Genomic DNA, 16,301 nt, shown 5'->3' with positions numbered 1-16,301 from the left:
AGCAAAAGTACATACAATATAAAGTGAAAATTAATTTCAGTTTCTGTATGAGAAACTTTGTGCAATATGCACATATATGGGTAAAGAATGAAGAGCATATGCAAAAATAAAACAAGGCCAGTCAGGATGGGATTAGTATATCTCTTTTTTTCAGTTTCTAAAATTCTCTTAATAGTCCAACAATGGGCATACAATAAAAAGTCTTTGCTAAGACTTAATTTTATAAAGATTTCTTTGATAGAAATATTATTATATCATTTTCCAGGATGACACTGACTCAGAAAAATACAGATGTAGTTATCTGACCACCTCACTAGAAACACTGGGTTTTACCAACCTTTCAACAAAAAGTCCTACCAAGCATCTAAGATTCTCTCCTACTTACATTGTACCAGTGGCAATGTCAAATCATTTTTCTGAATTTTACCACCCAAATATTCCTCAGATATAAGTAGATGATGAAATTCATCATCATCATCCATTATCATCATCATCGTCATCATGGTAAATATTCAATATTGTAATTGTCATAAAATTTAATAAATGTTAGTTATTATGGGTCAGGCATTGTTGAAAGCACATACACATATATTTAATTTAGTCCTTAATTAATTCCATGAGAAAAGTGCCATTATCCTCCCCATTTTATGGACAAGGAAACCGAGGCATGGAAAAGTTGCTTAACTCAGGTTTGTACTTCTGATAAATGGCAAAATCATAATTCAAACTCAGCAGTCTGGCTCCAAAATCTGTGCTCTTTACCTCCATACTATAGTTCCTCTGCCAGAAAAGATAAAAATTCCTGTAATATTTGTCCTTTTGTACCTGACTTATTTCACTCAACATGATGTGTTCAAGGTCCATCCATGTTGTCACATGTATCAGGACTTCATTTCTTTTTACAGACAAATAATATTCCATCATATGTATACACCACATTTTATTTATCCATTCATCGGTTGATGGACAATTGAGTTGTTTCTATCTTTTGGCAATTGTGAATAATGATGCTATGTATGATTTCACTCATTCGAAATAGTTAAGCAAACTCCTAGTCAGAACCTAGAATATAGGTTACCAGAGGACAGGGTGGGGACAGGGAATGGGAAGTTAAGGCTTAAAATGTATAAGGTTCCTATTTGGTAATGGATGGTGATGATGGTAGCACAACATTGTGAACATAATTAACAGCACTGAATTGTATATCTGAATGTGACTAACAGGGAGAAATGTCAGATTGTATATATGGTAACAGAATGAAAACATTTTAAAAATCCATGGAACTACACTACACAGTGAACCCTAAGTTAAAGCATGGGCTATAGATAATAGTACAACTATAAAAATGCACTTTCATCGATTGTAGCAAGTGTTCCACACCAATGCAAGGTGTTAATAATAGGGTGGTAAGTGGGAATCCTGTATTTTATGCATGACTGTTCTGTAAACCCACAACTTCTCTAATAAAGAAAAATAAATAAATAAAAGATATAAATGCCTAATAAGAAGGAATTTCATATGGAAGCATCAGCTAAATGATTCATTAAGAAGTCACTTGATAAGCTCAATCAAGTAAAAGAAAACATGGAGCAACATGGCTGAACACTTGTACACCCAGGATTTGCTTATTTAATAACAACTCGGATACAAACCAAAAGATTATACTCCCTGGGAGAAAATAAATAAATAAAAAATAAGCACTGAGAGTTAGGAAACATGGATTCTTGGTCAGCTCTGCTACCAGCTATTTATATGCTCTTGGATGAAAATCAATTTCTCTATCTCGAATGCTTGACAGAGTCTCTCCAAACTCTGTAACCCTGTACTCTATGAAAAATACTCCTTTTTTTTTTTTAAATTCAACAATTAGTGAGTAAGAGCTTGCTGGTGCAAGCAACTATCATCAACAGGTTTTTCATAATCTCTCAGGTTGCTCTGGAATTGCTGGGGTTCAGAAAATCCACCTTGATTTTCCACTTGTAAACATGAAAAACCCATCACCAATGAAGTTAACATCCTTGAATTTACTTAAAACTTTTTAAAAAAAACCTATAGCTTTTATTTTTTAGATTTTCTTCTCCATTTACTAATTCCAGCACCTTGATCCAGCACCTGCTCCCTCACTGGGGGACCTAGAAGGTTTGGAGTGACGTGACCGACTCTTACAGGGGTGTCTGAGAGGACAGTCATGCATTTCCCACTGTGAAGCTGGGTGTCCCGTCAGGAGAGAGATACTGCCTCAGCAAACGCTGCTGCCAGCCGAGGGTCCCCAAGGGTCTATCCTGCTATCCTTCAAACATGTCGATTACACTTTCCCAGCGTCTGTCCTTGCCACGCCCCCAGACTACCGGAGCTATACTTGTAGGCTTAGGCTGTCGAAGGAAGAAGAACAGTAAGAAAGGGAGGGACGAAGAAAGCAGTAAAAAGCTAATGGTTTGACAAGGTCCCTGTTCACTTCTCCCAGAGAATTAACTTTCCCAAAGGCTAATGATAATCTAGTAGAAATTTTTTCTTCATATACTTGGGAGGAAAATGTATAGCTAAGTTTGTTACTGAAATGAATAAGAATGGTAATGAATATAAGGCATAAGCAATCTAATACCTGTCTTTGGAAAGAATCATATACACATACTATATGCCTTCTCACTCACTGTACCTAACTTTATACCTGCCTTCCTTCTCATTCATCTAGTTCTCATGCTGAAAAGTGAGTATATTAAGATGTGCAGAAGAAGGAAACATGACCCTGTATCCATAGGCCTCTAGGAGAATGCACTCAGGTTCTTGCTGTTCAAGATGCACAGAGCAGAATCTTAACAGGGCTAGGCCCAGGTTTGCCATGCACCAGCTGAGTGACTTTGGACAAGTGCCCGGACCTTTCTGAGTCTCACTCATATGTAAAAGGGAGTGTTATCATGGGACATCATACTCACAGGATAGAATCTGGCATATGTGAAATCATAAGAACTGGGTTTCAATTCCAGTTCTCCCACTAGCTAGCTAAATGACACAGGGAAAATATTGGGGTTAGGATTATCTATAAAACTGGGAATAATACCTCTCTCACAGAGCTCTTTGGAGAATTAAATAAAATACACAGAAAACATCCAATTGCTATTAGTTTTCTTCCTTCTAAACTATCTGGAAAATCATCTAATTTCAGGGATGAACCTAATAGGTGACCAAATGATGTTCTGCTGGCAGATTAAAATATCACTTCAAGAGAACAATAAGACCCATTATTTTAAAGTTTTAACATAAAGATGTGGTATTTTAATCAGATTAGAAATACAAGCCCATGGAAATTTCCCCCGTCCCTTCGGAGAAGCCCCTCTTCGAAGTTCATGTCCAGTCTAATTATTTTAAGAGGAATGCAGTAACATAGCAGCTAATGACAACCGCTCACAGCCTTGAACTTAAGTTCAGGAACTGGAAGATAATGTTGACGTCACTCTGACAGTATCTTTGCCCTCAGACCATCTTTTTTCTCTCCCTTCCCCTTGTCCTTCCTCCCTCTCCTCCCAATATTTTTATTTTCCCTCTCTTGCCAGAAGCAACAAGTGGTAATAAGCAGCCCAATGATAGTGGACCTCAGGGTCGTGGTGCAAAGAATTTTGTAGTATTTATTCTATAGAATAAATACAAGCTATGAAAGAACTGGGCTGTGATGCTCCTAGGCCTCCTTACCCAGTGACACAAAATGACATCAGCTGAGTTCACATTACAACATGAGAGTTTTCTGTTCCTCAGAGGGAGGACAGGCATGCCTGATGGCGTCCCCTGGATTGGATGGTTTCATTCATTTGCTTGATATTAGAAACGGGTGACAGATGCAGGCCCGGGGTTCCATCCAGAGAAGCAAGACAAAGAAAGGGAAACTTTGTAGAACACTCAGGGAGATTATGGCTTTGGTTTGTTTTCATTGAAATTCTAGTCTTGGGGGGTGAGGGGGGGGATGGGGGTGGGGGCAAATGATTCAGCCTTCACCACAAATAAAACATTAATGGCAATATGGGTAATTTGATGACTATGCAAAGCCTTTTCTTCCTGTTGGTGCTCTGCTTTGCCGGAGGCTAAACATGCTGAAATAGCCTTTAACTTATATGAAAGCACCAGGCATGCACATCTCATTTCCTTATCTAAAATCTCAGGCTCAAAGCTCCTTTTCCTTCAAGTTACATAAAATATGAGTCTTGCTAGGGGAAAAAAACATATGTATGTTTCCCAAAACTTTTAAGTAAAAATAGATGATATAAACAAAACCTGGGAAAACAAATGATGATAAAATCTTGCTCTTGGATTAAAGATGAAAACGTCTAAAAAGCCAGACTTTAGAATTAGAAAGGAATATAAACATCAACTTGAATATAAAATGTATTTTTTTCAGTGTTCTACAGTTAAATTCAGGCCATGATTCATTCTGTTTTCTCCTCACCCCAATTTTTCTGAATAGTTTATACTATATGAATGTAGTTTGGCAACAAAAACAATGAAAATTTGCCCAAGAGGGATCTGTATGGTTGAGGGGAAATAACCCAGGCTTTGAAATCACAGAGACCTGTCTTTTTGCCTCAGCTCTGACTCTTAGAGTGATTTTTAATTGTATTCGCAAACAATTTTTTTAAGCAGGCCAAAACCTTGTCTCTGAAATGTTGTTAACAATGCTTGTTTGCTTAGCATGTCCTCTTTTCATAGACAGCCTACAGGAAAAAGAAGCATAGGCTTTGTTCCTATCAGCAACATGTCCAAAATTAGTGGGTCCAAAATACCAGATTCCTCTTTCCGGTACGGAAGAGGCCTGTCAGCCCTGAGCTTCTGAGGCACAGAGATCGCCAGCCATATCTTCCTTTTCATTAAAAACCAACAAATGATTTCTTTCCGGAACAAGGCTTTGGGAAAGAAATTCTGTTGGCCCATGAAGATGCCCCTAGGAAAGGCCAGGCTCTTTCATGAAAGGGAAAAAGAAAGGAGAAAAATGCCACACAAACCCATACTTCCCAGGAGAACAACATTTCCTGAAGATGAACCTCTCTCTAAACAAGATCACGTGGCAGAAGAGGATGACAAAGAATACAAAAGAGCACATGATTTGCAAGGCCTCTTCTGTATATGCTCTCATTTAGATCCTAAACTTTGCAATGGCAGATTCCCCAGCCTGCAAACTAGCTTAGCTCGCAGAAGGCATTCCATGATATTTGCTGAACAAATGAATGAATTCCTCTGCCCAAATGGTTGTACAGCCCTGGAGACCACCTACAAAAAAGACAGCACCTGTTTATACCCGGAAGCCTGAGGCGCTTGGGTTCAAGGCTGTCTTCTGATGAGGTGTTGTACCACCTTCCTTAAACCATTAAGTTTCCCAGAAGATGGGACACTAAGTCAATGTTAATGTGGATCCCCTACTTATGGGACCCACGTGAACATCTGGACCAAGAGCTGCTGGTTTCAAAAGTCTTAAACTCAGTTCCTTTTAGTTCTACACTGAAATCTCAAAATTCAACAAAATATATCCATAATCAATTATGGATTAAATATGTTATTTTATGTTAGACTTTAGATACTGTAATTATTAGATAGTAATACACACACACATCAATCAGCCAATCCTGGCAGGATCTTTTTTAGCACTAAGGACCAAGGCTCTAAAATTAATCATCCATGTGACTTTGAACACCTCATAAAGCTCTCTAGGCCTCATTTCTGTAACTGCATAATGAGAATCCTAGACTAGATCAATAGTTCCCAAATTTGCCACATATTAGAATTACCTGGGGAACTGTACCACAGACCAATTAAATCAGAAGCTCTGGAGAGGGGACCTGGGCATCAAAGATTTTAAATCTCTACCATGTGATTCTACATCAACAGCCTGGGGTAGAAACTACTAGACTAGGGAATCTCTAAAAGTTTCTTCTAGTTCTAAAAGCTGGGAATCTTCAGTTCAAAGGTGAGATGACCTCTCCTGGGTTTATAGTTTCTACTCACAGTGTGCATTCTTGTGGACCTACTTGGATTAAATTGCCTGGGTACTGCACTACACTACATTTTTATCCCCAGACTCTCCCCGGCAGTGCTGGGGCAGGGAGACTTGGGCTGCTGCTAATACAGGCTCTAAGGAAGCAGAGTCTGCTTTCGGTCAAGGGCTCACACCTAGCACCCAGGGGCCTATACACCAGAAGGCTCTGGCAGAGAGTTTTTCTGCTACTATGATTCTGTTCAGATGGATTTGCCTAGAGGGCCAAGTAGAAAATTGTACATATTCACCATTCTTCCCTCTCCTTTCTCCTATATACACAGTTTTAAAACAAAATTAGGCAAACTATCAGTTTAATTTCCTTCCTCTACCCTGCTCTTCTCTTTCTAATCTGAAAGCATTATCCACCATTGCCAGGAGAGAAGTTTCTTGAACTGGCCCTTGACAATCCAGATGGTTAAATTAACTGCTTGAATTGTTAAGGGCAAGGATGTTCATATTTAATATGCTCCCACAGTACTTTGCTTAGAACAACTCGCTACTCCCCACCCCACCCCCCACTCCCATGTAAGGGTATAAGACATCCTTAAAGGAGATGGTGGTAGGAGGCAGGGTCTGGGGCCTTAATTTATTGAGAGCTGTCCATGTGCCAGAAGCTTCATTTGCATCATCTTCATTTCATCCTGTGATGTTGGAATTATTCCTGCTTACAAGGGAGAGAAACTGGGGCTCTGAAAGGAAAAGTGAGCTGCCAAAGGACACACACAGTTGGTCCGTAAAAAATAAAACAAGATTTGAGCTCAGGTATAATTGAGCTAGACTTCGCTCTGCTGAGCACATAGTGAAGGAGAGACAGAAGGAGCAGGGACAGGGATGGGGGAGAGAGCTCATTTATATTTTCACTTACAATTTAATTTGGATAGTATATCCATAACCTCAGATAGAGTGCAGGTAACTGTGAATCAGTTCAGGGTAAGGATTCAGGACTCACCTAAAGAAATCAGCAGGCCTTTCAACTCATTCCCTCCTTTCTCTTTCACACTCCATCTCTTCGCAATCCAAAGCTTCATGGAACTTTCAAAATGAAGCACACTTGGCCCTCCCTCCACCCACCCAGTTATAGTCAGACTACAATCGGTATTCCAAAAATAAACCAGCCTGATGAGAGGCCAGAAAAAGCAACGCTTAATAGTTTTATACTTTCATTATTTAGTTACATGCCATTAGCTGGACAGATTTATGATCATATTTTTACAAATTTCCCCTACAAATAAATAATTCTAGGATATGCCCAAATTACTCTGGCCTCTCGACCCAACATGTTTTTGTAATTACTTGGCAACTCCAACTGCATGCTACTTAAATTAGTTAACAGTCACCAAGTTATTTTTAGGCCATAGCAACACATACATACACACACACACACACCACTACACCTACTAGAATTTGTACTCCTTTGGAAGAGGGTCCAAAATTGCCTTTTTACTGTACCATCATTTCTGTTCAGTAAGATGGTTATTGAGTGTTCATTGTATATACTCACTTATTGAGTGTTCATCATGTTCAAGGAACTCTTCTCAACGCTTTGCATGCATTAAATTCATTTAGCTCCCAAACTAACGCTATGAGATAATTACTGTTATATCCTCTTTTTGTAAATGAGGAAACTAGGAACTAAGAGATTAAGCAACTTGCCCAAGGGCACCTAGCTAGCAAGAGGAGACCCAAGACTAGAACTAAGGCAGACTGGATCCAAAGTCCTTTTTTTTAATTTTTCCACCATTTACTACAAGGCAAATGTTTGGCATGTTTGGACGTTAAACAGAGGTTCAGAATAACAACAGTCAGTTTATGAATGTAGATACGAATTGATTTTTTTTTTTTTTAAAAAAGCCCTCATAACTTCCCTGAGAGATGAGAGGGGACTTATGTTCCCCCCAAAAAACAAAGCAGGAATAGAAAGAACATTTTCACATATTCTTTCTGAGCATAGCCATTCACTTCTAAGCATAGCCATTCATTTTGTCATCAAACTCTATATTGCCTCCAAGTGTTTATTTCAGAATCATTTTTGATGGTGGAAAAATATTCAATGTATGTTGCTCATTTCTTAGGAGATATGATAGAACATTTTACAGTATAAAATTCTGACTCCATATGTCATCAAGTCTTTTATGTACTACCTTCCTAGTTTCCCAATAAATTCCTCTGGTATTGAAGCAGGCCTGCTGGCGAGTGCACAGTCAGTTTATCTTTGTTTGCTAACAGCTCAGAGCAAGCACAGGCCTGGGTCTGACATACTGTGGGAAGGTGTAGATGTAGACCCCGAGGAAGCTCCTGGAGCCTCTGGCTTTGAGGGAAGGAAGCTTCTCCGCTGACCTGATGGCGAGTCAGTCACATGGGATTCTAAGTTTGGAAAAGATCTCAAAAGTGGGCACATAACACTGACTTATTTAGGAGTGAAAATACTATCAATATCATACCATAAAATATCCCTATTTTATTAAATTTATGACATTAAATTTTAACATTTCTCGAAGGATGACTCGAAGGATGTCTAAACAATAAAATATTTCAACAGAAAAGGAAGAGGAAGTAAATAGGGAAAATATGAATAATTGTTTAATCTGGGTGATAGGTATATGGATGTCTGTTACACTGCTTTCTACTTTTCTATGTTTAAAATTTGTTTTATAATAATTTTTTTTAAGGCACATGTCTTTAAGGAGGAGGAGGTAGGTAGTAAGCTCTCCTTTCCTTCAAAGGTAAATAACAAATTATCTCCCTGAACCCACCTTTGCTGAAAGAGAGGGAACCTTGCAAACATCTCAGCAAAGTGGGTCTCCCTCACTATGGAATATCGAGAATTGTGTAATCTTCCCAATCATTTTGATTAGAAACCATATTAAGAATCAACTTTGGGCAAAATGGACTGTAATTCTTTCAAAGACTTCTCAAACCCCTGAATACTTATTCATTTGGATCATTTTCACCAGGCAGAGTGAAAACACATGTCTGATGCCATTTATTCTTCAGAAGAAGAAAATAAAACATGGATTCACACATACGTCACAACGGGGAGGGGACTGAAATTAGAACAGTACTTAATCCCAGGGGCTTCTGCACCTCTGATCAGTTTCTTCCCAACCTGACACAGCATTACGAAAATGGCAACAGAGCAGCCACCCACTTGACAGGCAGCACCAAAAATGGAGAACATGGCACTGAAACAGGGGGATAGGGAGGGTAGCAACCAGTGTTTACAAACATAAGACAGAGAATCAGATGGGCCAGCCATAAATTACCCGAGATAGCACTGAAATCTCTGAAAATCAATTAACGAGGCCTTAGAAGTGTCTACTCTATATTCTAACTGCCTCTCCACCATGCCTCCTCGGCAAAAATCACTCATCCCCAAGTGGTACTCTTGCTGAAATAAAATCTTAAATCACCAAGGGAGGGGATTACAAAAATAAACCTCTTGTCAGAGAAGGAAGACCACAATGGTCTGCTCGACCCACTGAAGAGTATTCTTCAGAAGAAACTAAGAGCAGCAGCTGGCCATGACTTTTGAGAGATGCCCACCCAATCCTTCACATCAGTGATGCTATGATATTAACCTCTGGTTCACCCAGATGGGAGGATAACTAGGGGTATTCTAAAATTGATCCCTTTCCCTTCTTTCCCATCTTGGTTCCAATGTTAGTCAGGCCATTCCCCCCAAAGACACCAAAATAATAACGATGTTAATAACAAAGATTACAGACCCTTTTGCTCCTGAACTACATATTTTCAACCAAATTCCCAGATATTTCAAGAAGAACACCCCAAAGCTACAAATAATCCAACCTCTACCACCAGAGCGTCTTCTAAGTCGACCGCCACAGCATCGCACCAATCTGAAAATGACGAGCCCTCCCAGCGCTGCCCAGGGCGCTCATGGTGAGGTCAGCAGCATGTCCAGCCCCGCCCCACTGAGGCAGTCCTATTCTCTTGACCCCGAGGAACCAGCCCAGGCTGCCCTGAGTCTCGGCTGCATCTACAGCAAAGCGGGAGAGGAACCCCACTTTCCTCAGTAGCACCAAGGAGATTCATTCCTCAGTGATTAACAGGCCACCCCCATATGCAACACAGCCCACTGCAAAATAGAGGGTAGGATCTACAACTCTTCCTAATCACCCCCAGGGTCAAGTACAGAGTCCTGTGAACTTGTATTTTTCAATGCCTGTCCTCAGATCATGCACACAAGCAAGGCCTCCTTTTTATCAAGAACATCTACTCTATGTGAGGAAAGAGGGGAGCAACAAGACTGTTGGCCAGCCCTCTGAAACCTCACCAAGACAAATCATTACAAATGGGAAATTTACAGGTGATCTTTTCTCATCTGTAAAGGACAAGAAAACCAAGATCATGGTAAGAGAACATTAGCAGGGTAACCCTACTGGGAATCACTCAAAGTCACCCAAATAAGAAACAATAAAGCACAGAGCTACATAGGAAATCTGAATGTATTTATAACTTCAAGAAAACCCATAAGTAAAGAATATGCCTGGGCAGTGCTGGAACTCTATGATACAACCTCCACGGTGTTCCTCGTCCCAACAGGGTCTAAGGAAAGTTGCACCTTTGGTAATTGAGTCCAGTGAAAACAGGCTTGAGGAAGCGGATAGAGGTGGGAAGAGAGGGCATGTCAAAGGGATTCAGAATGATTTTTTCCGGGAACATTACTTAATAAAAGGCAGAATGTATCATTGGAAGACAAGGAGGGCTGTCCTACAAAGGGCTGTCCTATAAAGACAAAGCAACCACCTTGCTCACCCAAATGTCCTATTGCAATTTAAATATGCTAGATGTTCAAAAGCACCCACAGTATCTTTGGTCAACACATTTCATGAGATTGGCAATGTGGCCCAGAAAATGCACCTTGGCTCATGAGAGTAGAGAAGAAAGATGACTAACTCTCACTACCACCACCAGGAAGAAGAGGCTAAAGAGGAAAAGTCATGTGCAGGACCCCAAAGGATGGTGCCTAAGGGCAAAGAGGCCTGACTGAGATGGATGTCAGATGAGAGCTCCTCTGTTAGATCAGGGAACACTGTGTGGAAGGAGCTCAGAGAGGACTGAGCAATTCATTCCTCCTGCAGGGGCTCAGCTCCACTGACCTGGTACTCTGTATCTGATGTACTGGGCAGGGGGCTCCCCACCCCATCTTGGGAGGAGCCGTGATGCCCACAGCTGTCAGGTAAGGCCAGAAAGAATTTCGGGGAAAGTCTCTGTCACCTTGGAGCTTTGACAGAGGAATGGACGTATTTGGCAAACATATACTTTCCACAGGGCCTTACAAGTAATGTTAAGGATCTCTGCCCTTCTTGAAGGTCACTTTGCAAACCATATAAATGCCAAGCTGGTCAGAGAGGTGAGATGGAGGAAGAACTTCTGAGGTTTACTTGTGGTTCATCGTAGTTGCTGTTCCTTCCATTCCATCAACATTGGTTAAGTCTGAGAGACCATAACTTTCCAATAATTGTTGACTGGAATATAGAGCTACCAGACTACGCATGACTTGAAGCCCCATTTTATAAAGGGGAGTAAAGTTTCATGGAGGGGAAATGACTTGCTCCATGCAAATTAGAAGCAGAATCAAGACTAGGACCCAGATCTTCTGGCTTCCAGTTCAACATTGCCAGTTGTGTTTTGTTTTGTTTTTCTGACTATACCAAAATAATAAAGAGTGAGCATGGAAGGAAAGACAAGAAGAAGAAAGTCTACTTTGATCTTTTGTAGCTGGGGTAAGGAAAATGCAGTTACTTCTAGGAGAAAACCCAAAGTGAACCCAGGCTAACAAGGATTGTGCTTGGGAGGGGAGCAGGGGCATTACCTTTTAACACCAGAGGTTCTTTGCCTTCTCTCTTCAGGGACTCGAGGACTATGTGAAGTGGCTGGGAGGGCATCACTCGGCTCGGCTCATTGGTATTCTCATCATAAACTATAATTTCTTTGGAAAAGATCCTCTTGAAAGAGTCCTTGCCTTCCCTACAGGAAATCAAGTCTAGGACAGTGATCTTGCCCTGCTGCAGTCTCCGCCGGCTTATCTTATCGGCACAGTTAATGTGGACAGCTCCTTGGATGTGACTCTTGTTGTACTCCATGAAGGGCCTGCAGTCAATGATGACAGGGCCCTGGCTCGGCAGGTGGCTCTTGCATTTGGTCATCTTCTTCGCCAAGTCATTGGGATAGATGATTTTGATGCTCGCTAGCTGCTTGGGAGTCCCTGACACAGGGCTGCCCACCCCACCTGATGGACTTAAAGGGCCTGCATTCTCATTGTTGTTGACCATCTGGTTAGCAGGGCAGGTGGTAGAGGTTCCTATGGCGGTAGTGGCACTGCCAGCAGCAATGGCTTGGGTTTGGGCCTGATTGTCCTTATCGTAGGTTGCCACAGTGCAGCAGCTGGCACTGCTGCATCCACAATTCAGGGAGCGGGCAGAGCCGCTGGATGAGGGCATATACGTCAGATTCGCAGCCTTGAGGGACACAACGGTGGTGGCGATGACCGGAGGGTGGCCGTTACTGCCCGGGGTGGCAGAGCCAAGGTAGTTAGAGTCTAAACAAAGGTTGAGATCCTGAGGTCGGACAGGCCTAGACAGTGCCACTACTACCCTGTCGTCTAAAGGAGATGGAGGCATGAGGAGGCTGAAAACTGGCAATTCAAGAAGAATTCAAAATAGTCTGTAAAGAAGGGGGAGGGGGTGAAGAAAGAATAAAGTCATATGACACAAAAGGCACTCTAATCTGATCCTTCAGGGAAGACCGTTTCATCCCTCTGAGCAAAGTCGTCCTAAGTGCCCTTTATCATGCCACTATCAAAGCTTGAAACTCATTTTTACATATTCAAAGATGATCCAAACCTGAGGGCCCCCATTGGTAAGTCTAAGGTTAAATATATAGTCTGTGCAAATGTTGATGAACAACATTTCATGGACCTACATCAACGTTCAGCTCTCAAAGGTAAAAACAAACAAAAAATTACAAATGCTGAAGACAGAAAGGAAGGCACTTTAAAAGGCCATCTGTTCTTGGCTTTATCTCCCAGACAGAAGTATATGGCAACCATCTGAAAAAGACCCACTTGTCCCCCCTTGCATGCTTTCCATTTAATTCCTTCACCCACTGCAAAAGCAAAGGGATGGCCAAGAGCACTGGCAAGGCTCACAAAAATACACAGTAGCTGAATACACATTGGGGGTGGATGTCAACTTTCTACAAATCAGAATGAAAGTAGCCCCCTGAATGAATCTCTTTGACTAGGAGCTATTCTTGCTTTCCATTTTACTGGGTCCTTTGAAAAGCACAACAGAGTCATATTAAAACTTCCCATGTTTCCTGTTAGCCTCTTGTAAATTAAACTGCATTTCCCCTTTTTAACTACCCACTGGTGTCCTAAAACAAAGCCTCAAGCCCAGAACCCAGGCCTGGAAACTTCAACCCTGGCAGATCCATCACTCATTTCTCCCCTGCTATACCCTCCACTTCTGTCTCTAAGCCTTAAAGGACCATCTCAAATCTCCTCCTGGCTTCATCTCCCCCACTGGCATAGACTATGAATTGGAGAGCTTCTCTCAATGGGAGGCAGCAGGTCTGTATACTTCAACTAATACAGATAGAACCCCTCCCCCCCTTTCAAAAGGAATGGACCTCACATGGATTAAAGAGACTTCCCAATCAGCCCGTCTCTGTTGGAGGGGGCAGTGAGTGTCGCCCACCTGGACTACCTGCAAAGGGACAGGTCCTTTCTCCCTGGCCCCGCTGGCTCCTCTCCCTCTATTAGGCATGCACACGGCGAAAAAACCAAACCCCAAGCAAAAGCTGCTCACCTAAACGAACTTCAAAAGCTGTCTGGAAAAATGTCATCTATCATCCATCTACACACCACCATCACCATTCTCTGACACAGAGCCAAAGTATCACAGGCGGAACAACACACACACACACACACATACCCGTCTGGCACCCATCACATCCACAGATCCCCATCGACTCGGGTTTCTCTCACCCACCTTTGGATGGAGCGAAGGATCCAATCCCCCTCCCTCCCTGCCTTGCGTAGTATTTTTTGAAGAGCGAGTACTATTCCAGAAGCTATAACTGTTTCCCATCTGGACCAACCGGTGGAAGTCTTTGCTATTGTGTTACCTGGTAGGCTATGTCCCAGGATCAACAGTCTATTTCTTTTGAGAGGGACGCATATGCGTGTTCGTGGAGACACACACTGGGACCCCCACCTCTACACAAGTGCGCGGCTCGCACACACGCACAGGGTGTATAAAGAGATCTGCATCCCTGCAGCAGACGGTCGGGCGTGTATATTGCCCGTGAATTCATCCAGTCTGGAACAGGAAACCTTCCAGGGAAATACTGAGTGAGATATGCCCCCTCACCAGTCGCACTCCCACCACTAGGCAGGGGCTGAAAAGAAAATTAAGTGCTAAGAGAATGCTCCCTCCCCGCTCCTGGAGCACTTATCTCTCTTCGCAACGCAGCGCACTAGCAAACCCCAGGCATTTAAAACTACAGCAAAGCATCCCAAACGAACCTCATTTTTGCTTCGTCCCAAATCCAAGTAGACTGCAGTGAGTAGACGCACAGGACAGCAGGACCCAACAGCCCGAACCCTACAACCTCACCTGCTGTGCTCCCCCAACAACAGAGAGCATCTCTCTCTCTCATTCTCTCTCCCTCCCTCCCTCTCTCCCCCTCTCTCTCTCTCTCTCTCTCTGTCTCTCTGTCTCTCTCTGTCTCTCTCTCTCTCTCTCTCACACACACACACACACACACACACACACGCACACACACACTCGCACCGCTTAATGCTCCTCCACCTCCACTCGCGGGCCTCAAGAGTATCGGCTGTGACTTTCACTTACTTCATAAATAAAAGTGTAGCCCTTCACCATTTGGCGCTCGGCGTCAGCTACGGATTCTCACATTCAGTCCCCATTCAGTTGGCTTCATTGATCTCCAGCAGCAACATAGTTACTTTCTCTTTTGCCACACTGTAAATGTAAGGTTCTCAGGGGGCGGGCTGTCCGCCGACCGACAGTCCCTTGGGCCAATAGAAGTCCGGAGAAATCCAACAGCGGCCTGCGACCAATGAGTGGCCGCGGGGGGCGGGGCCGAGGGCGTGGTTTTGTCTCTTTAAGGAGGGCTTATTCGATACCGCTTTGGGGCCTCTGTGTTACAACACGGGCGGTGATGTCATTGGCAACCAATCAAAAACTTAAAAGAGCCAGCCGGGGCCCGCGCGGAGCAGCTGCTCTCTATTTACATGTAAACTGAATCGGCAGGATGCAGTTAACCCGTTCTGGGGCTGAATTGTCAATGGGCCGGACTCGCAGCTCCGCTAAAATTTCCTCCTTCCACTTGACGGGATCCTCCCACACCTGCTCACCCGCGGACAGACCACGCTGGTCCCTCACACCTCCACTTCTTACTCTGGATGGATTATCAGAAGTGTCGAAGTAACTTTCCAAAGGCGGGAGAAAAAAAGAGAACAATCACCGTCCCCAGTGGAAAAAACCGGGTTCCCCAAGTCACCCGAGGGGACTTGACAAGCCCTAACCCGAGATTTACGCATCTCGCCGAGTCGCCGGCTCTCCGGACCGACGTGGGCGCACAGCTAGGGCGTCGTTTTTCTCGGAGCTGCGTGCCCCGAACCACGCGCTGAGGGCCAGGGCTCGGGCGCAGCTGGCAATCGGACCTGCACCCCCAGGCACTAAGGCCCTGCGCTCCACCCCGCTGCGTCCTCGGGTGGGACACCGGTGGGCCGCGCGCCCCTGGGGAGCGTCCACCCGCAGATGTCGCTGCCCCTCCGGCTGCCCTACTGCTACCCAGCGCCGGCGCCCAACCAGTCGTGGCAGCGGCGCGGCGCCCGCCAGTCCTCCGTCGTCGGCTACCCCATCACGCCCCCGCCGTCCCCCGCCTGCCCCGCAGGGCTCGACCCCCAGCGCGGAGGCAACGCCCCGGGGGACTGCTCCGGGGAGAAGGACTTGGCCCGGGCCAGAGACGGTGGCGCCACCCACTTGGGCAGGGGGTTCCGGGGCTCGCTGCGCGCCCGCCACAGTCCCGGGCAACGCCTCCGGCCCGCCACCTCAGCCACCCGCTCGCCCGCCCGGCGCGCGGGATCCCAGCTTCGCGGCTGCTCTCCGCCCGGCCGCCCCGCGCCCTCTTGCCGCCGCCGCGTGGCCCCGCACGGCCGCCGAGGAGGCGAAGATCGACAGCCTGCAGCTTCTCTATCTGCCGCCTCTGGGGAAAAAGGGCCAGAGCGGAA

At 44.1% G+C, this 16,301-nt stretch overlaps 1 protein-coding gene across 1 annotated transcript in view; it reads right to left on the bottom strand.

Moving 5' to 3' along the window:
- The window catches only part of DUSP10 (dual specificity phosphatase 10), a 35,826-nt gene extending 20,391 nt beyond the window's left edge, over window positions 1-15,435 (bottom strand). The window contains exons 1-2 of the mRNA XM_037823416.1: window positions 14,899-15,435; window positions 11,853-12,703 (exon numbers count right to left, since the gene is read on the bottom strand). Coding sequence (XP_037679344.1) covers window positions 11,853-12,660 — 808 coding nt within the window. The 5' untranslated portion in view covers window positions 12,661-12,703; window positions 14,899-15,435. The remainder of the gene's footprint in view (window positions 1-11,852; window positions 12,704-14,898) is intronic.
- Window positions 15,436-16,301: the final 866 nt, after the last annotated feature.

This window comes from Choloepus didactylus, chromosome 2 (assembly GCF_015220235.1).
Source record: "Choloepus didactylus isolate mChoDid1 chromosome 2, mChoDid1.pri, whole genome shotgun sequence".
Lineage (NCBI taxonomy): Eukaryota > Metazoa > Chordata > Mammalia > Pilosa > Megalonychidae > Choloepus > Choloepus didactylus.
The sequence above is the reverse complement of the archived record's forward strand: the minus strand, read 5'-3'. Positions and strand labels throughout refer to the sequence as shown.